This window comes from Alosa pseudoharengus, unplaced genomic scaffold (assembly GCF_046254945.1).
Source record: "Alosa pseudoharengus isolate Yale_2024_CS ecotype anadromous, Long Island Sound unplaced genomic scaffold, YU_APseudo_1.1 YU_APseudo_1.1_scf_16, whole genome shotgun sequence".
Taxonomy (NCBI): Eukaryota; Metazoa; Chordata; class Actinopteri; order Clupeiformes; family Clupeidae; genus Alosa; species Alosa pseudoharengus.
In genome coordinates, this window is record NW_027468630.1 from 39,267,885 (window position 1) to 39,285,863 (window position 17,979).

Here is a 17,979-nt window from a genome sequence, read left to right on the forward strand (position 1 = left end):
GATGGACACATTCACAATGTCTGCGAGGTGGAACGAGGTGGAACACCACAAATTGAGGACAAACTATTCCGGTGTCGTGGATCTTAATGGGATGCATGTTAACTGGGGATAAACAACGTTATCACGAGCAGGTAGTTTACCTTATTTGCTGCAGATGTGACTCTGATTCAATAAACAGGTCTGTGCAAAAATATGGTGTTGACGTGTCCATAACAAAATCTAACCATATGTCGAGGATTAATAGAAGACGGGACCAAGTGCTGCAGATCCAAGTTCCCACGGAACTTGGGAGAGTGACTAGCCAAGCAGCTCATGTTGGGGGAGGTGGAGAGATAGCTTCTCTTCGGTAGGCCGATAGCCTCTTATTATTTTGAATGGCTGCTTTAGAAGGAAGAGTTCAAATAAACATGATACAAGTGTATTGAAAAGAAACCACTCCGAGTTTAAACCCATAGGCCTATCACGCATGACATGTTTGCAGACGTGATTTGTCTTGCACTAGACTTGCCCGCTTATGCTATAATTAATTTAAATGTGGGCAATGTAGTAGCCTAGGTCTAATATTGGCGATTTCGAGACTGCATAGCCTATATAGCAAGGCATAGTTTTGAATCTGCACATGATTCGATCTTTAGAAGACATTGGCTATCTCTCGTTCAGCCATCAATAATGCATCGCAGTAGGCTATTATTGCGTTTGTTGAAAAAATTATCATTAGCTTATTTCTGTGAACAGTCTTCTATCCCAAGTTAAACATGGCAAGGTAGCAAAGCTTGTTGTATTCTTGTTGTGTGTAAGGCGATACGTGATTGAAGGTGTATTCTTCTGCGCGTCTTCCAATCGTATGAATATGCGAGTTCAGTTCCTGCAAGGTAGCCTAGGTATAATTTTTTGCGTAGGCTTATGTTGTCGTTTCATCAGTGGAAACCAGATTTAGTTATGTTTTTGTGTGTATCCTAGTTATGAACACAAATAAAGGGAACATTTTCGTACACACTCAGATTTCTTTACTGAAAAGTAGGCTAGCAGCCTATCCAAAGTTATACAAAGTTAGGCCTATGTGTGTTAACGTTTCACACGGTCAGGATATCGAATGTCACTTCTACAAGTATCCCAGGCTTATCTTTGAACCTTTTTGAGCTCTTTAGTTATTTAGTTACTTGAGCTACTCGCAAAATAAGCATTATAGCATTCATAACCGGCGTATTGTCATACAGAATGGACACTAGAAAATTCAAAATTGACCGAGGTTGACCGAGGTCCTCCGAAGTCCTCATTGTGACATGGTAAAAGGGGGCGGGGCTTGGGATCGGTCAATTGGCTCTGTGAGGGGGCCTAGTTGAGCAGCTGTCAGTTGATACAGGTGCAAATCAGTTTGATTAACCCATTGTGATGTCATAGTGCCAATGCAAAGTCTATGGGGGAAAATAAGCTTGATTTAAGTATATATCTCAAAAAGTATAAAGTTTACAAAAACAAAAAATACATTCCTCAATGGTTGAGGCGGTTGAAGCTGAATTAGACGCAGAAATTTGGTGGGAATAATAATAATAATAAGAAGAAGACTCTGGATAACAGAACAGTGCATTTTAATGCACTGTAATAAAAAGAAGAAGAAGAAGAAGACTTCGGATAACAGAACAGTGCATTTTCATGCGCTGTAAATATAATACAAAAGTGCATAAATAGATAGATAGATAGATAGATACTTTATTGATCCCCAAAGGGAAACTCAAGGTCTCAGTAGTAGAGGGTGACAATTTTTCGGGACTCCGGCGAGTCACGGTATTCCCGCGGGAGTCCTGCAGTACGGGAGTCAATTTCAATGTTGGTAACGTGATAGGGACGGGATAGAGCAGAAATCAAAGGGAGCGGGCGGGAGGGGAACGAAGCCGGAGATTAAAATTCAAAAATGACGCTGCAATGCTCTGAGTGCACCCAAAGATTGCAAGGCATTTCTAGAAAAGAGAACCACTTACAACTCACAATACGTTTGTTGATTGGCTACTGCTAGCCGCAGAGTAGCCTATCAGAGCAATTCAAAGCAGCTGCCCTGTTCACAAGCCAATCAATCAGCGGGAGCCCTGTCCAGATCTCCCTCCACAGAGCTTCATAACATCCCATACCTTCTTCATGTTGTTCTCCTGCAACTTCTGTTCCACCTTCCTTCTGTAGTCCTCCTTAGCCTCTTTCAGCTTGACTTTGAGTTCCCCCTGTACGCACCTCAGCTCTGCCATGTCCCCCTCTCTAAACGCCTAATCTTTTCTAATCTTTTTCCTGTTGAGAAGGGTCTTGACATTGCTGTTTATCCAAGGCTTGTTGTTCTCGTGGGAACAACAATGTCCATACAGAAGTTCAGGTAGTCAGTTGTGCAATGTGTGACCTCCTTTAACACTCCAGTCAGTGGACTCAAAACAGTCTCTCAGAGCCTCATCCACTTCAGGTGTCCACTTCCTGAAGGTGTGCGTGGCAACCGGTAGCCTCTGTACTTTGGGCTTGTACATTGGCTGAAAATGAATGAGGTTGTGGTCTGACTTTCCCAGTGGGGGGAGGGTGGTGCTGTATGCATCCCTCACGTTTGCATACAATGAGGTCTATTGTCCTGTTTTTCCTAGTTGGGCAGTCAAGAAACTGGTAGAAATTTGTGAGGGTGGAATCCAGTGTTATGTGATTCCAGAGATCACAAAAAAGGCATCAGTGTGTTGAGTTTGGAGCCTTGCAATTGTAGAGTGGATGACGTCACGTGCTGTGTCCGGGAGGGCTCGCGGCGGAACGTAAACACAGACAACAGTGGCGTGTGAGAACTCCCTCAGCATTTAGTACGGACGGAGACTAACCGCTAGTAACTCCACAGGAGCTCCACTGGAACTCCCTCAGCACAGTGGTCAGTCACTCTTTCTAATGTTTTTGACCTGCCGTGTGGTCTCCCCTGATTGTGTGGTGATTTTGGTCTCCCCTGATTGTCGTGGTCAGAGTCATCTTGTCTCAATAGAAAAGTGGACTCAAAAAAAAATATTTTTCTTCAATTTTTTAATTTTCCCCTTCAGCACCTGAGAAGTGTTGCCTGTAAAGTGACCTAGCGAGACCTGGCGAGACTGACACCTAGTCATAACCTGGTTTTGACTTGACGTGCATGCGTCACTGATTCGACCCAAAGCGGCAACCATCAAAAGAGTTATGATAATATGTCCAGATAAAATGTCCAGATTGTGGGTTTTCATGAGTTTTCAATCGTCATCTATTTCAGTTCTATTCATCATAGAGTTCCCAAAATAGCACATAAGGTGTGTTAGAGTGTTTATTTTCATAATTTAAAAAAAAGCTAAAAGCGCATTATTGCATTTCTGGCACTCAACGCATGGAAACAAAAAACGCAATATTGTGTTTTTGGCACTCAAAGTGCTGAGGGAGATTTGGCCTAATGAAGTTTGAATAAATTAGAGGGGGACTAGGCCTTTGAATTAATGTATCTCCCTCAATTTTAGTCACAGACAAATGGTTTGGTAACACTTTATAATAACTACACACAATTAATCATTTATTAAGCATTTGTTACTTATTAGTTAATGGTTTGTTCATCATTAGTAATTTCTTGTTCATACATAATTTATCATCAGTAAAGCATTTGTTCACACAATTATAAATGGTTTGTTCATAGTAAATAAGCCTATCCAAAAATATGTTTGGAAGTACATGATTTATACTTAATAAGTAATGAAACAACCACTTATAATGAAATCATTGTCTTATTATAAACAAGTTGCAAACTATTACAAAATGCTTTGTTCATCATTTGTAAAGCATTGTTCCTATGGGAATTCTCATAAATAAAGTATTTGTACACACAGTTATAAATGGTTTGTTCATAGTAAATAAGCCTATATCTAAAATATGTTTATGAATTATTGTTAATACTTAATAAATTATGCAATATACACATGCACTAATGATTAGTTAGGGTGAGGATACATATTTTATAAACCACTTCCTAATACTATAATTCATGATTAACTCAAGTGGTTAGTTAATGATATTGTGTGAGCTTATCTAAAGTGAGGACTTTCTATGCCTTGCAACACATTTTCAAATGAGTTATAAAGATTACATTCACATTCATTAATTTAGCAGACAAGCGACGTACACATGTCAATTAAATTGAAGGCCATTGACATAACAATGAAAGCCGGGAATCGAACCCCCAACTTTTCAGGCTACTGCATGCTAGTCCAGCTCCTTATCCACTACACTACCTTAGCCCAGATAGAAACCCCTACAACGGGGGTTTTCTGTTTTCTTCTACTACACACTGTTATTAAACATATGTAAACTATTATTAAATGCTGTATTCTTCATTTGTAAAGCATTATTCCTACATTAATTCTCATCTGTAAATCATGTTTACACACAGTTAAAAATGGTTTGTTCATAGTAAACCCGCATATCTATATTATATTTTTGAATTGACTTTTGTAATACCACTGGGCAGAGGTAGTGTAGTGGATAGGGAGCCAGGTTAACATGCAGTAACCCATAAAGTTCGGGGTTCAAACCCCAGCGTCCACCAATGTGGCCTTGCCCTTTAATTTCATTGACATGTGTAAGTCGCTTTGGGTGAAAGTGTCGGCTAAATGAATAAATGCAAGTGTAAACTTCATAATTTTCAATTCAATTTATTGTGCTTATATAGCGCCAAAACATTACACATGTATCATGGCGCTTTACAGAATGTAGGCAATCAGAGAAAAAGAAAAGAGGGAGAAAAGAAAAGGAAGAAAGAAAGAAGGAAGGCCCATGGGTAACAGGGGCGAGGAAAAACTCCCTAGAATTGGAGATACATATAGGAAGAAACCTCGAGCAGATCCACGACTCAAGGGCCTGACCCATCTGCCTAGGGTCAATACGGACAGTAAGGTCTATAAACAATGACAAATGCATATGACAGTCAGGTGTGGAGAATAGGACATGGTGTTTAAAGTAGGGCTGTCAATCGATTAAAAAAATTAATCTAATTAATTACATACTCTGTGATTAATTAATCTAAATTAATCGCATATATATTTTTTGCTGTGAAAGTATTTTAAATATTTAAATTCTAATGAATCATTGAATAATCAGCATTAGTGACATTAAAGTTCAAAAACTCTTTTATTATTATTTTCACTGTTCAAAATAAATTCAAAAGTGCTTCGGGAAGAAGTTTTTTTTTTCACATACAAGGCATTTCATTGCAGAGGACTTTATTTTCAACACTTTCTTTTTTATCAACACCATCAGGCCGTTTTTTAAAAGTAAATGTTCCAATCAATGATCCAGGCAGCACGTTTTCTTCTCTCTCCTTCATATTACAGTCTAAATTTTACTGACTAGAACGGCTCGGGGTCAAAGGTCATGCGGAATCGATTAATCTGCACACATTTTTTTAATCAGTTATTTTTTCTCAAATGAATTAATCGAAATTAATCAGTTATTTTGACAGCCCTAGTTTAAAGCACCTGAGGTGAAAGTTACAGAAGGTGGGATGATTACGTATCCGGTATGATAAAGCATAATCATGATTTAGTCAGATAAAGTGCAATAGTCCGGCGTCGGAATTGTCCAGGAAAGAAAGTTGTGAGGGGGCCAGTGGCCTTGTGATGATATACCTCACAAGTGAGGTACAGTAAGAGAGAAGAAAGAGAAATGTAGAATGGGTTAGTATTACTTGAAATCAATGTTGTTAATGTCAAGAAGTGATCAGTGGTGCTATATATTGTTACAGTAAATCATAGTGAGAATGGGCAAGAGAGGGAGAGTTGAGAGAAAGAGGGTAAGGGAGAGGGGAGGGGGTTGTACGGCGTGGCACATGAGAAGTCCATGACAGCACTATGCTATAGCAGCATAACTAAGGCATGGTGAGGGGTAGTCGACACCAGCGCAGGTATGGTCAGTGACCACCATCTCACACGCGACTGGGGTGCCAGTCACACGAGGACTCAGCAGGGTGGTCCATTCCAAAATCCCCGAGATGGGTGAAGTTCCACACCGCACCATACCTAACTATGGGAGGCAGTAAAGAGGTATGTTTTAAGTCTAGACTTAAAAATAGGGAGGGTGTCTGCTAATCGAATTGAGGAGGGTACATTATTCCAGATGAGGGGTGCACGATAGCTGAAAGCTCTGCCACCTACTGTCGTTTTTGAGATTCTTGGAATTACAAGAAGGCCAGTATTCTGTGATCGTAACAGTCTGGGCGGGTTATATGAGACTAGGAGATCTTTAATATATTCTGGTGCCTGGCCATTAATGGCTTTGTACGTTAGAAGTAATACTTTGAAGTCAATGCGACTTTTAACAGGCAGCCAATGTAGAGATGCCAGGATAGGGGAAATATGTTCATATTTTTTAGTTCTAGTGAGTGTGCGAGCAGCTGCATTTTGTATAAGCTGTAAGCTCTTTAGACAGGTGTTATTGCAGCCAGCATACAGAGCGTTGCAATAATCAATCCTTGAGGTTACAAAAGCATGGATTAATTTTTCAGCGTCTGGTAAGGATAAGGACTTCCTTATCTTTGAAATGTTTCTTAAGTGATAGAATGAAGTTTTGGTAATCTGTTTTATGTGATAACTTAGTGATAGGTCTTGGTCAATTGTAACTCCTACATTTTTAACACTTGTGGATGAGGATAGTCGAAGATCAGTAAATAGTAGCCTGTGATAGGATATCCCTCATCTTTTTAGGACCTACAGTACAACCATGACTTCTGTTTTATCGGAGTTCAAAAGCAGGAAATTATTTGTCATCCATGTCTTTATATCTCTTATACATGTGTCAAGTTTGGCTAACGGAGTTAATTCGTCAGGTTTTACGGAAAGGTATAGTTGTGTATCGTCTGCATAAGAATGAAATTTAATGCCATTTTTCCTAATTTCAGAGCCTAGGGGAAGCATATAGAGAGAAAATAACAGGGGCCGTAGTACTGAGCCTTGAGGCACCCCATATTTTACCATAGTCTGGATAGACGGTTTATTGTGGACTTGTACAAATTGTCTGCGGTTAGAAAGGTATGATCTAAACCAAGCGAGTGCTGAGTCTTTAACCCTTTAGCCGCCAGGGTTTAAAAAGAATAAATTGGATTTGTACATAAAAATTTCAAAAGGCCATGGCTTGCAAGTGGTCAGAGATAAAGTCCTACTGTAAAATCATTTAGTATGAACAGAAGTTTATGAAGGGGGTAAATTTACTCATCTAATTTGCATATTATGACGTCACTGGATGGTAACCACCGTGAATTATGCACATTTCAGTAAATACTAGATGTTGAACATATTTGAGCAGTTTATCTTTCTTTTTTTGTAATTTCACCGACATAACAAATGAACAGGAATACAGTCACATGTAAACCAACAATAGTAAACTATTACTATAATCACAAACCCTATGCTACTATACAATAAAGTAGCCTGGTCAAATCAGTTCCATATCGCGGGTGACTTTGTAGTTCTTCAGAGCCCTATTTTTACAACCCCTGCTGTCTATACCACGTCCATTACGGACACTATCATCACTATTGCCACTGGCACCTCCAGCTATGTTGGGCAGAGGGTCGAAATCGGTCGAAATAAGCATGGTATGCTTACTAGACACTGTCGCAAAGACGTACCTCCTTTCACAGACGCACGTGACTATCAGTCAATAGACGATCGATCATATTCTCCAAAAGGCAGATATTCTCCTTCAGAATCAGAATAGGTGAATAACAGATCCAAGATTTCATCACACGTGAATTTTTCTTTTCAACATTTGGTGTATTTCTGCGTCAATTTGTGCAAAACTATGGCCCGCATCGCTTCCGCGTTATGGAGGAAATGCACGTCTTCTTCCTGGGTTTCTGAAAACTTTGAAAAAAAAGGTTGAGCTTGAATCGAAGCTCTGGGTGTCTGCCAACTAGTGGTCAAGAGTACAAATGAGATTTTACACTGTACTCGCGTCTATCGTCTGTTTTATTCAGTAATGACGCTTGTCACAATATTGCGACATGGGCGGTTAGAGGGTTAATGCCTATCAAATGTTCAAGCCTGTGAAGTAGTATGTCATGGTCTATGGTGTCGAAGGCAGCACTGATGTCCAGGAGGACTAAAATTGATATATGTCCATTATCGGCAGCAATGAGAGGAGGTCATTAAAAACTTTAACTAAGGCTGATTCAGTACTGTGGTGAGCTCTGAAACCAGACTGATATAATTCTTCGATTTTATTCATATGTAAGAAGTCACTAATTTGTTTAGACACTATTTTTTCTAGTATTTTCGACAGAAAAGGGAGATTAGCTTTGGCCTATAGTTGGCCAGGCCGTTAGGGTCAAGGGTAGGTTTTTTGAGGGATGGCTTAATAACAGATAACTTAAACGACTGTGGTACATGCCCTGACAGCAGTGAGTTATTTATGATCTGGAGCAAAGCATTATCCAAGAAAGGGAGAGCAGATTTCAGAAGATGAGTAGGGATAGGATCTAGTAGACTAGTTGTAGATTTTGATGAGGAAATTGTGGAAGTGAGGTCTAATATGTCGATCGGTGTAAATGAATTCAAAGTTGTTCGTCTCATCTGTGATTCAATTATGTTTTCGCTACCGTTCAGCAATGGAGTACGAATATCTGGTGAGACTGATTGGTTATTAATGTTATCTCTAATTGTTTCAATTTTGTCATTGAAAAAATGAATGAAGTCATTACTGTTTAGGCATATAGGGATAGATTCGGTTATTCAGTGTGGCTCTTCGTCAGGCGGGAAATTGTGGTAAAGAGAAATTTTGTATTATTTTTGTTTTCTTCGATCAGCAAGGAATAGTAGGTTGACTTGTCCTCGTTGAGTGCTTTTTGTAGGTGATAAGGTTATCTTTCCATGCTTGGCGGAAGACTTCCAATTTAGTAGTACGCCATTTTTGTTCAAGTTTGCGCGCTGCTTGTTTGAGGGTTTTTGTCTGTGTGGTGTACCATGGAGCACGCCTTATGGCCACCTTACACCAAACAACTTTGACAAGATTTGGAAAAGATTCTTGAAAGATTGTAGTCTTTCAACTAATGCCCCCCATTTAAGCTTTACTCAAAAGACTCCAATCTTCAAGAATCTTTTACAAATCTTGTCAAAGTTGTTTGGTGTAAGGAGGCCATTACTTGTTTCCTTACTCTCTTTTTTAGTGGTGCTACTGAATCAAGGGTTGAGCGTAATGAGTTCATTACATTATCAGTTAACAAGTCGACCTCGGTTGGATTAAGGAAAGGGCCTTCTGATACCACATGGGTCCGGAAGGGGGCAAACGTAAACAAGATTTTTTCTAGAAAGTCTGCATTTGTTTTTTCAGATAGGCCGCGGCTGTAGTATTCAGCTAAATTGGGTACTGCATATTGTAACGTCATTGTAAAAGTAATTAGATGGTGGTCAGTTAAGGTCGGGTGTTGTGGCAGAACTGTTAACTGCTCTATGCTTATGCCGTATGACAAGACTAGATCAATAGTATAACTCAAGACTAGATCAATAGTATAACTCAGATCAATAGTATAACTAATTTGTAAATGTGTTGCAAGGCATAAAACGTCCTCACTTTAGATGAGCTCACAAAATATCATTAACTAACCACTTGTAACTCCTGAGTTAATTATGAATTATAATATTAGGAAGTGGTTTATAAAATATGTATCCTCACCCTAACTAATCATTAGTGCATGTGTATGTAACAACTGTTAAATAATGGAAATATTACTTTATCAAAAACATATTATTGCATCATTTATTAACAATAATGTATAAGTAAGGGATAATGTATAGAACACCGGTCATTACTGTGAAAATAAGTCCCGACAGGGCGAACCGGACCCCGATGCGCAGCGGAGGGGTCTTGTTCTGCCCTGAAGGGACTTATTTTCACAGTAATGACCGGTGTTCTATACATTATCCCGCTTATTATACGGCTACTTGCGGCTTATTATACGGCTACTTGCCAAAACGAAATAATAAACTCCCCCACGATCACTTTAGCCTACATAACCTAGCCTATTTGTTACCGTTCATCGTGGCATTTGCTGAGAAGCAAATAGTTCGCAACAACACACGCTGCTGAACTTGAATCAAACATTTAGAACACAGCTGATCAACCGTCTGCTTTCACGTTTGAATGAAGTTCCAGTCCTTGCGTAGTGATATGAAAGATGTATCAGAAGCACAAAACCCGTTGCCATTGACAGCGGTAATTATATGTTTGCAGCGGAAATTACATGAATATATCTTACCGCTAGAACTTTGGGAAATCCCATTCAAGTCAATGGAGCGTTCTACTAGCATTGTGAAGAGCCGTATAATAAACATATTTAAGATATAGGCTTATTTACTATGAACAAACTATTTATAACTGTGTGAACAAATGCTTTACTGATGATAAATTAGAAATTACTAATGATGAACAAACCATTAACTAATAAGTAACAAAGGCTTAATAAATGATGAATTGTGTGTAGTTATTAGTTATGTAGTTACCAATGGTTTTCACATCATTGTAAAGCTCTTTCCCAGCTCTGCTCCCAGAAATGCTATGATTACAAAAAATTAACAGTAATCATATTACAAGTGATTATAAGGTTAAAAATTGAATACCAAAAAAGCTATATTTTAAAATGTGTGATTTTTTTGGTAAAGTTAGCTTGTACTATCATCAACATCTCAAGAAAGTTTGGTATTTGGTTTTCGTTTTGTTGCCGAGATATCATGTATCATGTATTATGGTTACATGTTTCATGGCTGGGTGATTGTTTTCTTTTTCAAAGTAGCTTTTGACTTTGTTCACTTATATCATGTGCTGTTGTGTTTACATAGCCATGTGTTTATTTTCCTTGTGTCTCTATCTCCACCCCTCACCTGAATCTGATTATTGGTCTGCTCATTGCTTCTCCTGTGCCTCATTGTGTTTATTAAGAGCCACTTTCTTTAAGATTCAGGCATGAGACCTATCCATGCAGACTGCATGCTTTAACTGCAGCCAAAAGTGCATCTACTAAATGCTGACTTGTAGGGAGTGAATATTTATAGCCTGGAAAATCCAAGCTTGAAGTGAATAGAGTCTGGTCAGTCATGGTTGTGATTCCTTTCCAACACTTGCATTGCAACGGGCGCTAACTTTAAAATCATTGGTCCAGCCTAATCAATCACATTGATCAGAGATTCCTATCGTTACTTCCTACTCCGCCTAAACTTTACAAACTGACGATAAACAGCATCTGCAATCAGGAAACAATCTATGTGGGTCTACCTTTGCTGTAAATAAGTTTCTGTATTTTCCCAACTGCATTTTTTGATGTTTGCAGGCGTTCTTACCCCCATTTATCACAATCAGTTTTGATTTCATCATCCCCTCTCATTGCTGATTGGCCTGACATTTTGTCTGAGGGAAAAATCTTGTTCCAGACTAGTATCTCCCTGAAAGGAGATCTAGGTGGGCGGGGCCAGGCTAGAATATTTATGCAATTATGCAATTCCTTATTTTGCATTATATATTTATTATTATATTAATATATTAATTAACATTGCTTTGTAGAAATCTGCTTTCACTTTGTCATTAAAGAGAGGATTTTTGTAAATGAGGGTACTTTTTTGCATTTATAAAAGCAGTAAATGGGGAAATATCCAAGGCGTTGTGTGTGTATATCAGTGTTGCGCGGGTTTGGTCACCAGCGGCCCGTGGTCGCCCGATATTTTAATCAATCCGACCGCAACTCGGGCCGCGAATATTAATTAGGACAAAATTATACCCGACCCGCGATCCGACCCGCTTATTTACTAAATGTGTTCTTTTGGTTATAGCCTACCATGCAGTGTGACAGTAGGCCATTTCTGTAAAACAAACTAATTTATTTGCGAAACGTTATGCAGTAGAACTATGCAGGACAATGTTTGCGCAGGAGAGAGAATGAGAATAAGAGCGTAAGCACGCACACAACCAGCAAAGGATAAGGTAAACACTAAGACAAGATTTCAAGGCCATGGCCACTTTATTTCTTACTTAGGTCAAACAGAACTACCTCAGCCTCTTATTGGCCTGACTTTGCACTAGTATTTTATTTTATTGACTGTCTATGCACAATTTCAACCAAATTTTGCTGCTCTTATTTTTTCATTATATGTGCCCTCTTATTTACTTATTTACTTACTTTTTTGTTTACTTGAATGTTATGTTTGTCTGTGGACTTAAAATTGGTAAAATATGTCTTGTCTCCACCGTGGGATAGTGAGAAACGTAATTTCGATCTCTTTGTATGTCTGGAACATGTGAAGAAATTGACAATAAAGCTGACTTTGACTTTGACTTTGACATACAATTTTTCTTTCGAAAAGAGAAATGGTGAAGGCAGCAAGGTAGGCAAGAGAGATACATTGCTGGTCAAGATGTTAGCATAAGAACTGGTTGGCTGAATGAAGCACAAAGCTTTAGTGAAGCACATACACTGTTTAAAGTCACAGACATAAGTCACAGACATAACGAACGAAGTAACTTTTATGCATGCGCAAACCTATATGGCCTAATGGCCTATACGTACCGGTAGCCCTAACAATTATGTCTGCAGGCGCCTGCTCACTAGCCTAGAAATCTAGATGCACCTATAGCGGCAGCAATGTGGGTCTGGCTCGTCAAGCTACCTGCTCACGGCTGTAGGCTAAAAGTTTAACATGGGCAGGTGGCAAAGTATCAGCATTATTTTACTGAGCGACTTGTCAATAGGTCTTGTACCTAGTCTAAAAAAGCTGTTCCAGGTCAGTATATAAAGCTATCTATTGCTTGCATGAGGTATGGGAATCGCTTTTCCTGGAGGGGTGTCTTTATTTTTTTAACTTCTCGCGTCTTCAGCTTCTTTACTGTCTCCATCTCTCCCTCTCCACCTATGTGGCAAGTAGGTCTACTGTATGCTTCAACCAATGATATCTTTGAAAAGCAATTATGAGTTAAATATTGATGCTAGCCTTCTCGTGATACTTTACATATTTTAATATTTAATTCATTTTAATTGACCCGCCCGTAAATGACCCGAATATCATTAAAATATTTTTTATATGACGCATAAACGCGGATGACCGCTTAATTTCGGGCAGACCGCGCAACACTATATATATATATGTGGACTAAGCTTCAGAACTGCTCTGTAATCCCCTACCATTTTTATCTGTAACATTATATTTATTAGATCCATCACAATGTTTTTTTACAGTTAATGGCTTTGGTGGCAAGTACTTTAGTTGACTTGGTGAAAAATCTACGGGCTTTTGCAGGAATCCTTGTGGTGAGTAAATTGAATTGTCCTATTTCCATGTTTTGACAGGTTATCTTCCTTAATTAGAACTACAGAAAAAAGATTAAGTATGACCAATAATTATTGGTTGATTATAATATACATCTGTATGGACAGTATATATTAACATTGTTGAATGACTTTCTTAGACGGTCCTTATGTGTTTTAACCTATGGGTAGAGCCGTGATTAAATTACAGTAGAATATGGTAGAATATTTGTTTCAAAGTTTGATCGTCATTTTAATGAACTTGGAACAACAACAGATATCAATAGCAGATTTAAAATCATTTTGAATAACAACAAGTAGGTTTTAAAGGAAAATAAACTAAACTGTTTACAATTATAGAAAGAAAACGTTATCTTATTTGGTTCCTGAGATATGCCTCTTATTTATGGATAGACACACCCTACTGAATTTCTGAAAATGCCACTATTTAATTTAAAATCAAATCAAATCAAATCAAATCAAATGTTTATTTGTCACATACATTATACAGGTAGCCTATAAATGCAGTGAAATGCTTGTTCCACTGACTCCAAGACTGTGCAAAGGATATATATATATAAAAGGGAGAAGAAAAAGAAAGAAAGTGCAAAGTGTTTAGGCTATGCTGGTGCTCCTGCTACAATCCTTATTTAGAATCCTGATAGCCTGGGGGTAAAAACTTTTCCGCATTCTCTCCGTGTTGGACTTCAGGCGGTGGTAATGTTTTTGTGGTAATGTGGTAAACATTTCCGGCATTCCTGAGAATTCTGCTTGGGCAGATTGATTCTGTGAAAAAGTTGTCATCACTTATCTTCTACACAGGACACATTCTCACCTATACAAGGGGAAAAGTGCTGTGAGAATCATGTTTTTTGATTTCTCAAGTGCTTTTAACACCATCCAACCCCTCAGACTGGGAGATAAGCTCTTGCAGAAGGTTGTGGACGCTCACCTGGTAACCTGGATTACAGATTACCTGACCGAGCGACCACAGTTCGTCAGACTGAAGAACTGTCTCTCTCACACTGTGATCAGCAGCATCGGAGCGCCACAGGGAACTGTGCTCTCTCCAGTCCTTTTCACCCTGTACACATCTGACTTCTGCTACAACACCGAGTGATGCCACATGCAGAAGTTTTCTGACGATACTGCAATTGTGGGGTGTATCAGGGACGAGCAGGAGGAGGAGTACAGGAGCCTGGTGGAGGACTTTGTGCAATGATGCAAACTCAATCACCTTCAACTCAACACTTCAAAGACCAAGGAGATGGTGGTGGATTTCCGCAGGTCCAAGCCCGCTCTGCTACCAGTCTCCATTGATGGGGTCAATGTGGAGGTGTTAAGCACCTACAAGTATCTGGGTCTCCACCTGGACAATAAACTGGACTGATCAGCCAACACTGACGCACTCTACAAGAAAGGGCAGAGCAGGCTGTACTTCCTGAGGATAGCCTGGCGGGCCATCCTATATCATTGATATGTATAGTCTGGAATCGAATCATTCACCTGCTTAATCCAAGGGGCGGGCAGAGAATTGTCTTTCAAACTGCCTAGGCATGCAATAGGCCAGCGCTACGACCATATCCGTATCCGGTCGGCAAAACGGCAAATACATCCTTCTTCGAAAGGAATGACTTAAGTGCATTGGGTTGCTCTACTTTCAAAGAAAAGCACAAGTCCAACTCCTCCAAAGTTGACGCCAACGCCGATTCAAACAACCACTCTTCGTTCGCCATAGCCACCTTCCTTGTTGTTCACCGTCGCAGGACTGTCGTTATCCTGTTAAGCCCGCCTTAAGACTCTCTAACAAAATAGAGCGCTGTGATTGGATGAAGTCCACGGCGTCAGCCAATAGAAACTCCTATGGTTTGATACTAGACGTACAGGCTGAGCAAATTAATTTGCCGCCGCTAGGGTGCGTCTAGATTTCTAGGCTATCCTGAAGAGGCTGTGGTCCTTCAATGTGTGCAGCAAGCTCCTCAGGATGTTCTACCAGTCTGTTGTTGCCAGCGTCCTCTTCTATGCAGTGGTATGCTGGGGAGGAAGCACAAAGGATAAGGATGCTGGGCGACTTGACAGGCTGGTAAGTAAAGCTGGCTCTGTAGTGGGAGCTGAACTGGAGTGCATCACTTCAATATCTGACAAAAGGACCCTGAACAAACTGATCAACATCTTGAACAATGAGTGTCATCCACTCCACAGGACTATTGTAAAGCAGAAGAGCCTGATCAGCTGGAGACTTCGCTCACTGCCTTGCACAACAGACAGACTGAGGAAGTCATTTGTCCCTAGGGCCATTGAACTGTTCAATGCTTCACTTAACTCATTGAGTGCCAAAAACGTAATATTAAGTTTTTTCTTCCCATGCGTTGAGTGCCAAAAATTACGTTTTTAGCTTTTTTTTAAATTACGAAAGTAGACACTCTAACACACCTTATATGTGATTTTGGGAACTCTGTGATGAATGGAAATGAAATATATGATGATCGTGAAACTCATGAAAACGCACAATCTGGACATTTTATCTGGACATTTTATCATAACTCGGTTGCCGCTTTGGGTCGACTATCAGTGACGCATGCACGTCAGGTCAAAACCAGGTCATTTTCGTGGGTCTATCACTAGGTGGCAGTCTCGCCAGGTCTCGCTGATCACTTCCCGGAAAGTTTACACAAGTAAGTAACAGGCAACACTTCATATTTCATGAAAGACGTTATATCTCCATTTCTAGAAAAAAACAGCGATTTTGATGAAAACTAGCCACTGTTTAGCTTGGGATTTCTCAGGAACAGAGGCGTGTAGAAATACACGGTTTGCACCCACAGAGAGCTTAAAGTCTCACCTTTTAATCGAGCTAATGTATGTGTTCATAGCTATAACACAGAATATGCTGTGGCTGTACAAAAATCATCCAACAATGGTCTAGATTGCTGGCACTCTAGGACAAAGCTCCCAAAAACAGCTTGGCATTCAATGAGTTAAGGGAAGTGGAGAGATAGACTTCTCCACATAGTCTGTCTGCCTCTCCACCCTCTCCATGTTTGTGTACTGTCTATCCACTAGCCACTTTTTACCACTGTCTTACTGCTTCACTGTTAGCACATTTGCATAACCCCTCCCTCCTTCCCACAGCCGGATTGTGGCCACACTTATACCTTTACTTAATATAGTTATATATATACAGTATATATGTACATATATAGTTTTTCTATAGTTTTTTTTAATATATATTACCATGCCTACTCTCTTATATGTCCATATTTATTTTACGCTGGTCTCTAGACTTTATTCTTGCACTGTCGCACTGTTGGAGTTACTCATTTGCACCATCACCATGACACTCACTCTCACAGAGCACCTTACCTTACTATGCACAGAGAATCACAGGCTCAGTCCCTGCCTCAGTCATTGCAAGCGCCTCATGCTTAATCACCCACTATGTGGATACTGTTTTAGACTTGATTTAGATTTAGTGTTATTTAGTATAATTTGTATTTTAATATATTCTTTATCTTCTACTGTCCTTATTGCTTAGTTGTTTTATATTATACTTTTAATTACTATTTCTGCTGTTAGTGAATGTTGTGTGTGATGTCTGTATGCTACTGAGACCTTGAATTTCCCCTTGGGGATCAATAAAGTATCTATCCATTTATCTATCTATCTATCTATCTATCTATCTATCTATCTTAGTTAACTTCATTCAACTGCGCTTGTGATTGAAGTATGTCATTCAGTTGTTAACGTCCGTAAATTGCGGTAGGGGGCAGAGAAAGGCGCTGTTTACCCGATGAACTGCAGGTTTGATAAATATAACGTTGACATAAGTGTCATAGTGTGCGGTTTCTGTGGGTTGGCCATGGCGCTGATAACACTATTTTCGCAAATGTGTATGCATCTGGCTCTCAGACTATTAACATTAATAACACTCAGAGTTTCAGAGAAACCTCGTAGAGCTGTAACTCTCAAGCCATAAAGAACAAGCTGTTACACTCTGACTAGGCCCGATCTGTCTATTCTGTTAGAGTAACAGGGCAACTACTTCACAGAATCCCCCTTTTACAAACTAAGCAGGGCTGTGCAGAGACCTTTTGAGGGGCAGGGGTTCAAATTCAAAGAAGGGCACATGGATTTGTTAACAACAAAATTATTCATACCCCTGGCAAATATTGATTTAATGTTGATTTTGTCTTTATCAATATGCTTTATTTATTGGGGCAGCCATGGCCTACTGGTTAGCGCTTCTGACTTGTAACCGGAGGGTTGCCGGTTCGAACCCCGACCAGTAGGAACGGCTGAAGTGCCATTGAGCAAGGCACCTAACCCCTCTCTGCTCCCCGAGCGCCACTGTAGCAGGCAGCTCACTGCGTCGGGATCAGTGTGTGCTTGACTGTGTGTTCACTGTGTGCTGAGTGTGTTTCACTAATTCACGGATTGGGATAAATGCAGAGACTAAATTTCCCTCACAGGATCAAAAGAGTATATATACTTATACTTATATTTATACTCATGGGCGTAGATTTAGGGTGGGACGCTAAGGATAAGTCCTAATCAAAATTTTAAGATGACAAAATTGTCCCCACCAATCTTTTAGCGAACTTATATGTGCTGCTGATCATTCCGACAGCCAGCACGACAGTACGAGAAACATCGTCATTTGATTGGCTAAAAAAACGAGGGGA

General features: G+C 39.7%; 1 protein-coding gene across 5 annotated transcripts in view; it reads left to right on the top strand.

Moving 5' to 3' along the window:
• The window catches only part of LOC143126036 (two pore channel protein 2-like), a 227,563-nt gene that overhangs the window by 130,429 nt on the left and 79,155 nt on the right, over positions 1-17,979 (top strand). For 4 of the 5 annotated variants that reach the window (XR_012987356.1, XM_076287963.1, XM_076287962.1 and 1 more), the window contains one exon: positions 13,229-13,300. The exons of the other annotated variant lie outside the window; for it this stretch is intronic. Coding sequence is in view for 3 of the 4 variants with exons in the window: in XM_076287963.1 (XP_076144078.1) it covers positions 13,229-13,300 (72 nt within the window). In the remaining variant the exon portion in view is untranslated. The remainder of the gene's footprint in view (positions 1-13,228; positions 13,301-17,979) is intronic. 5 annotated transcript variants of the gene reach the window in all.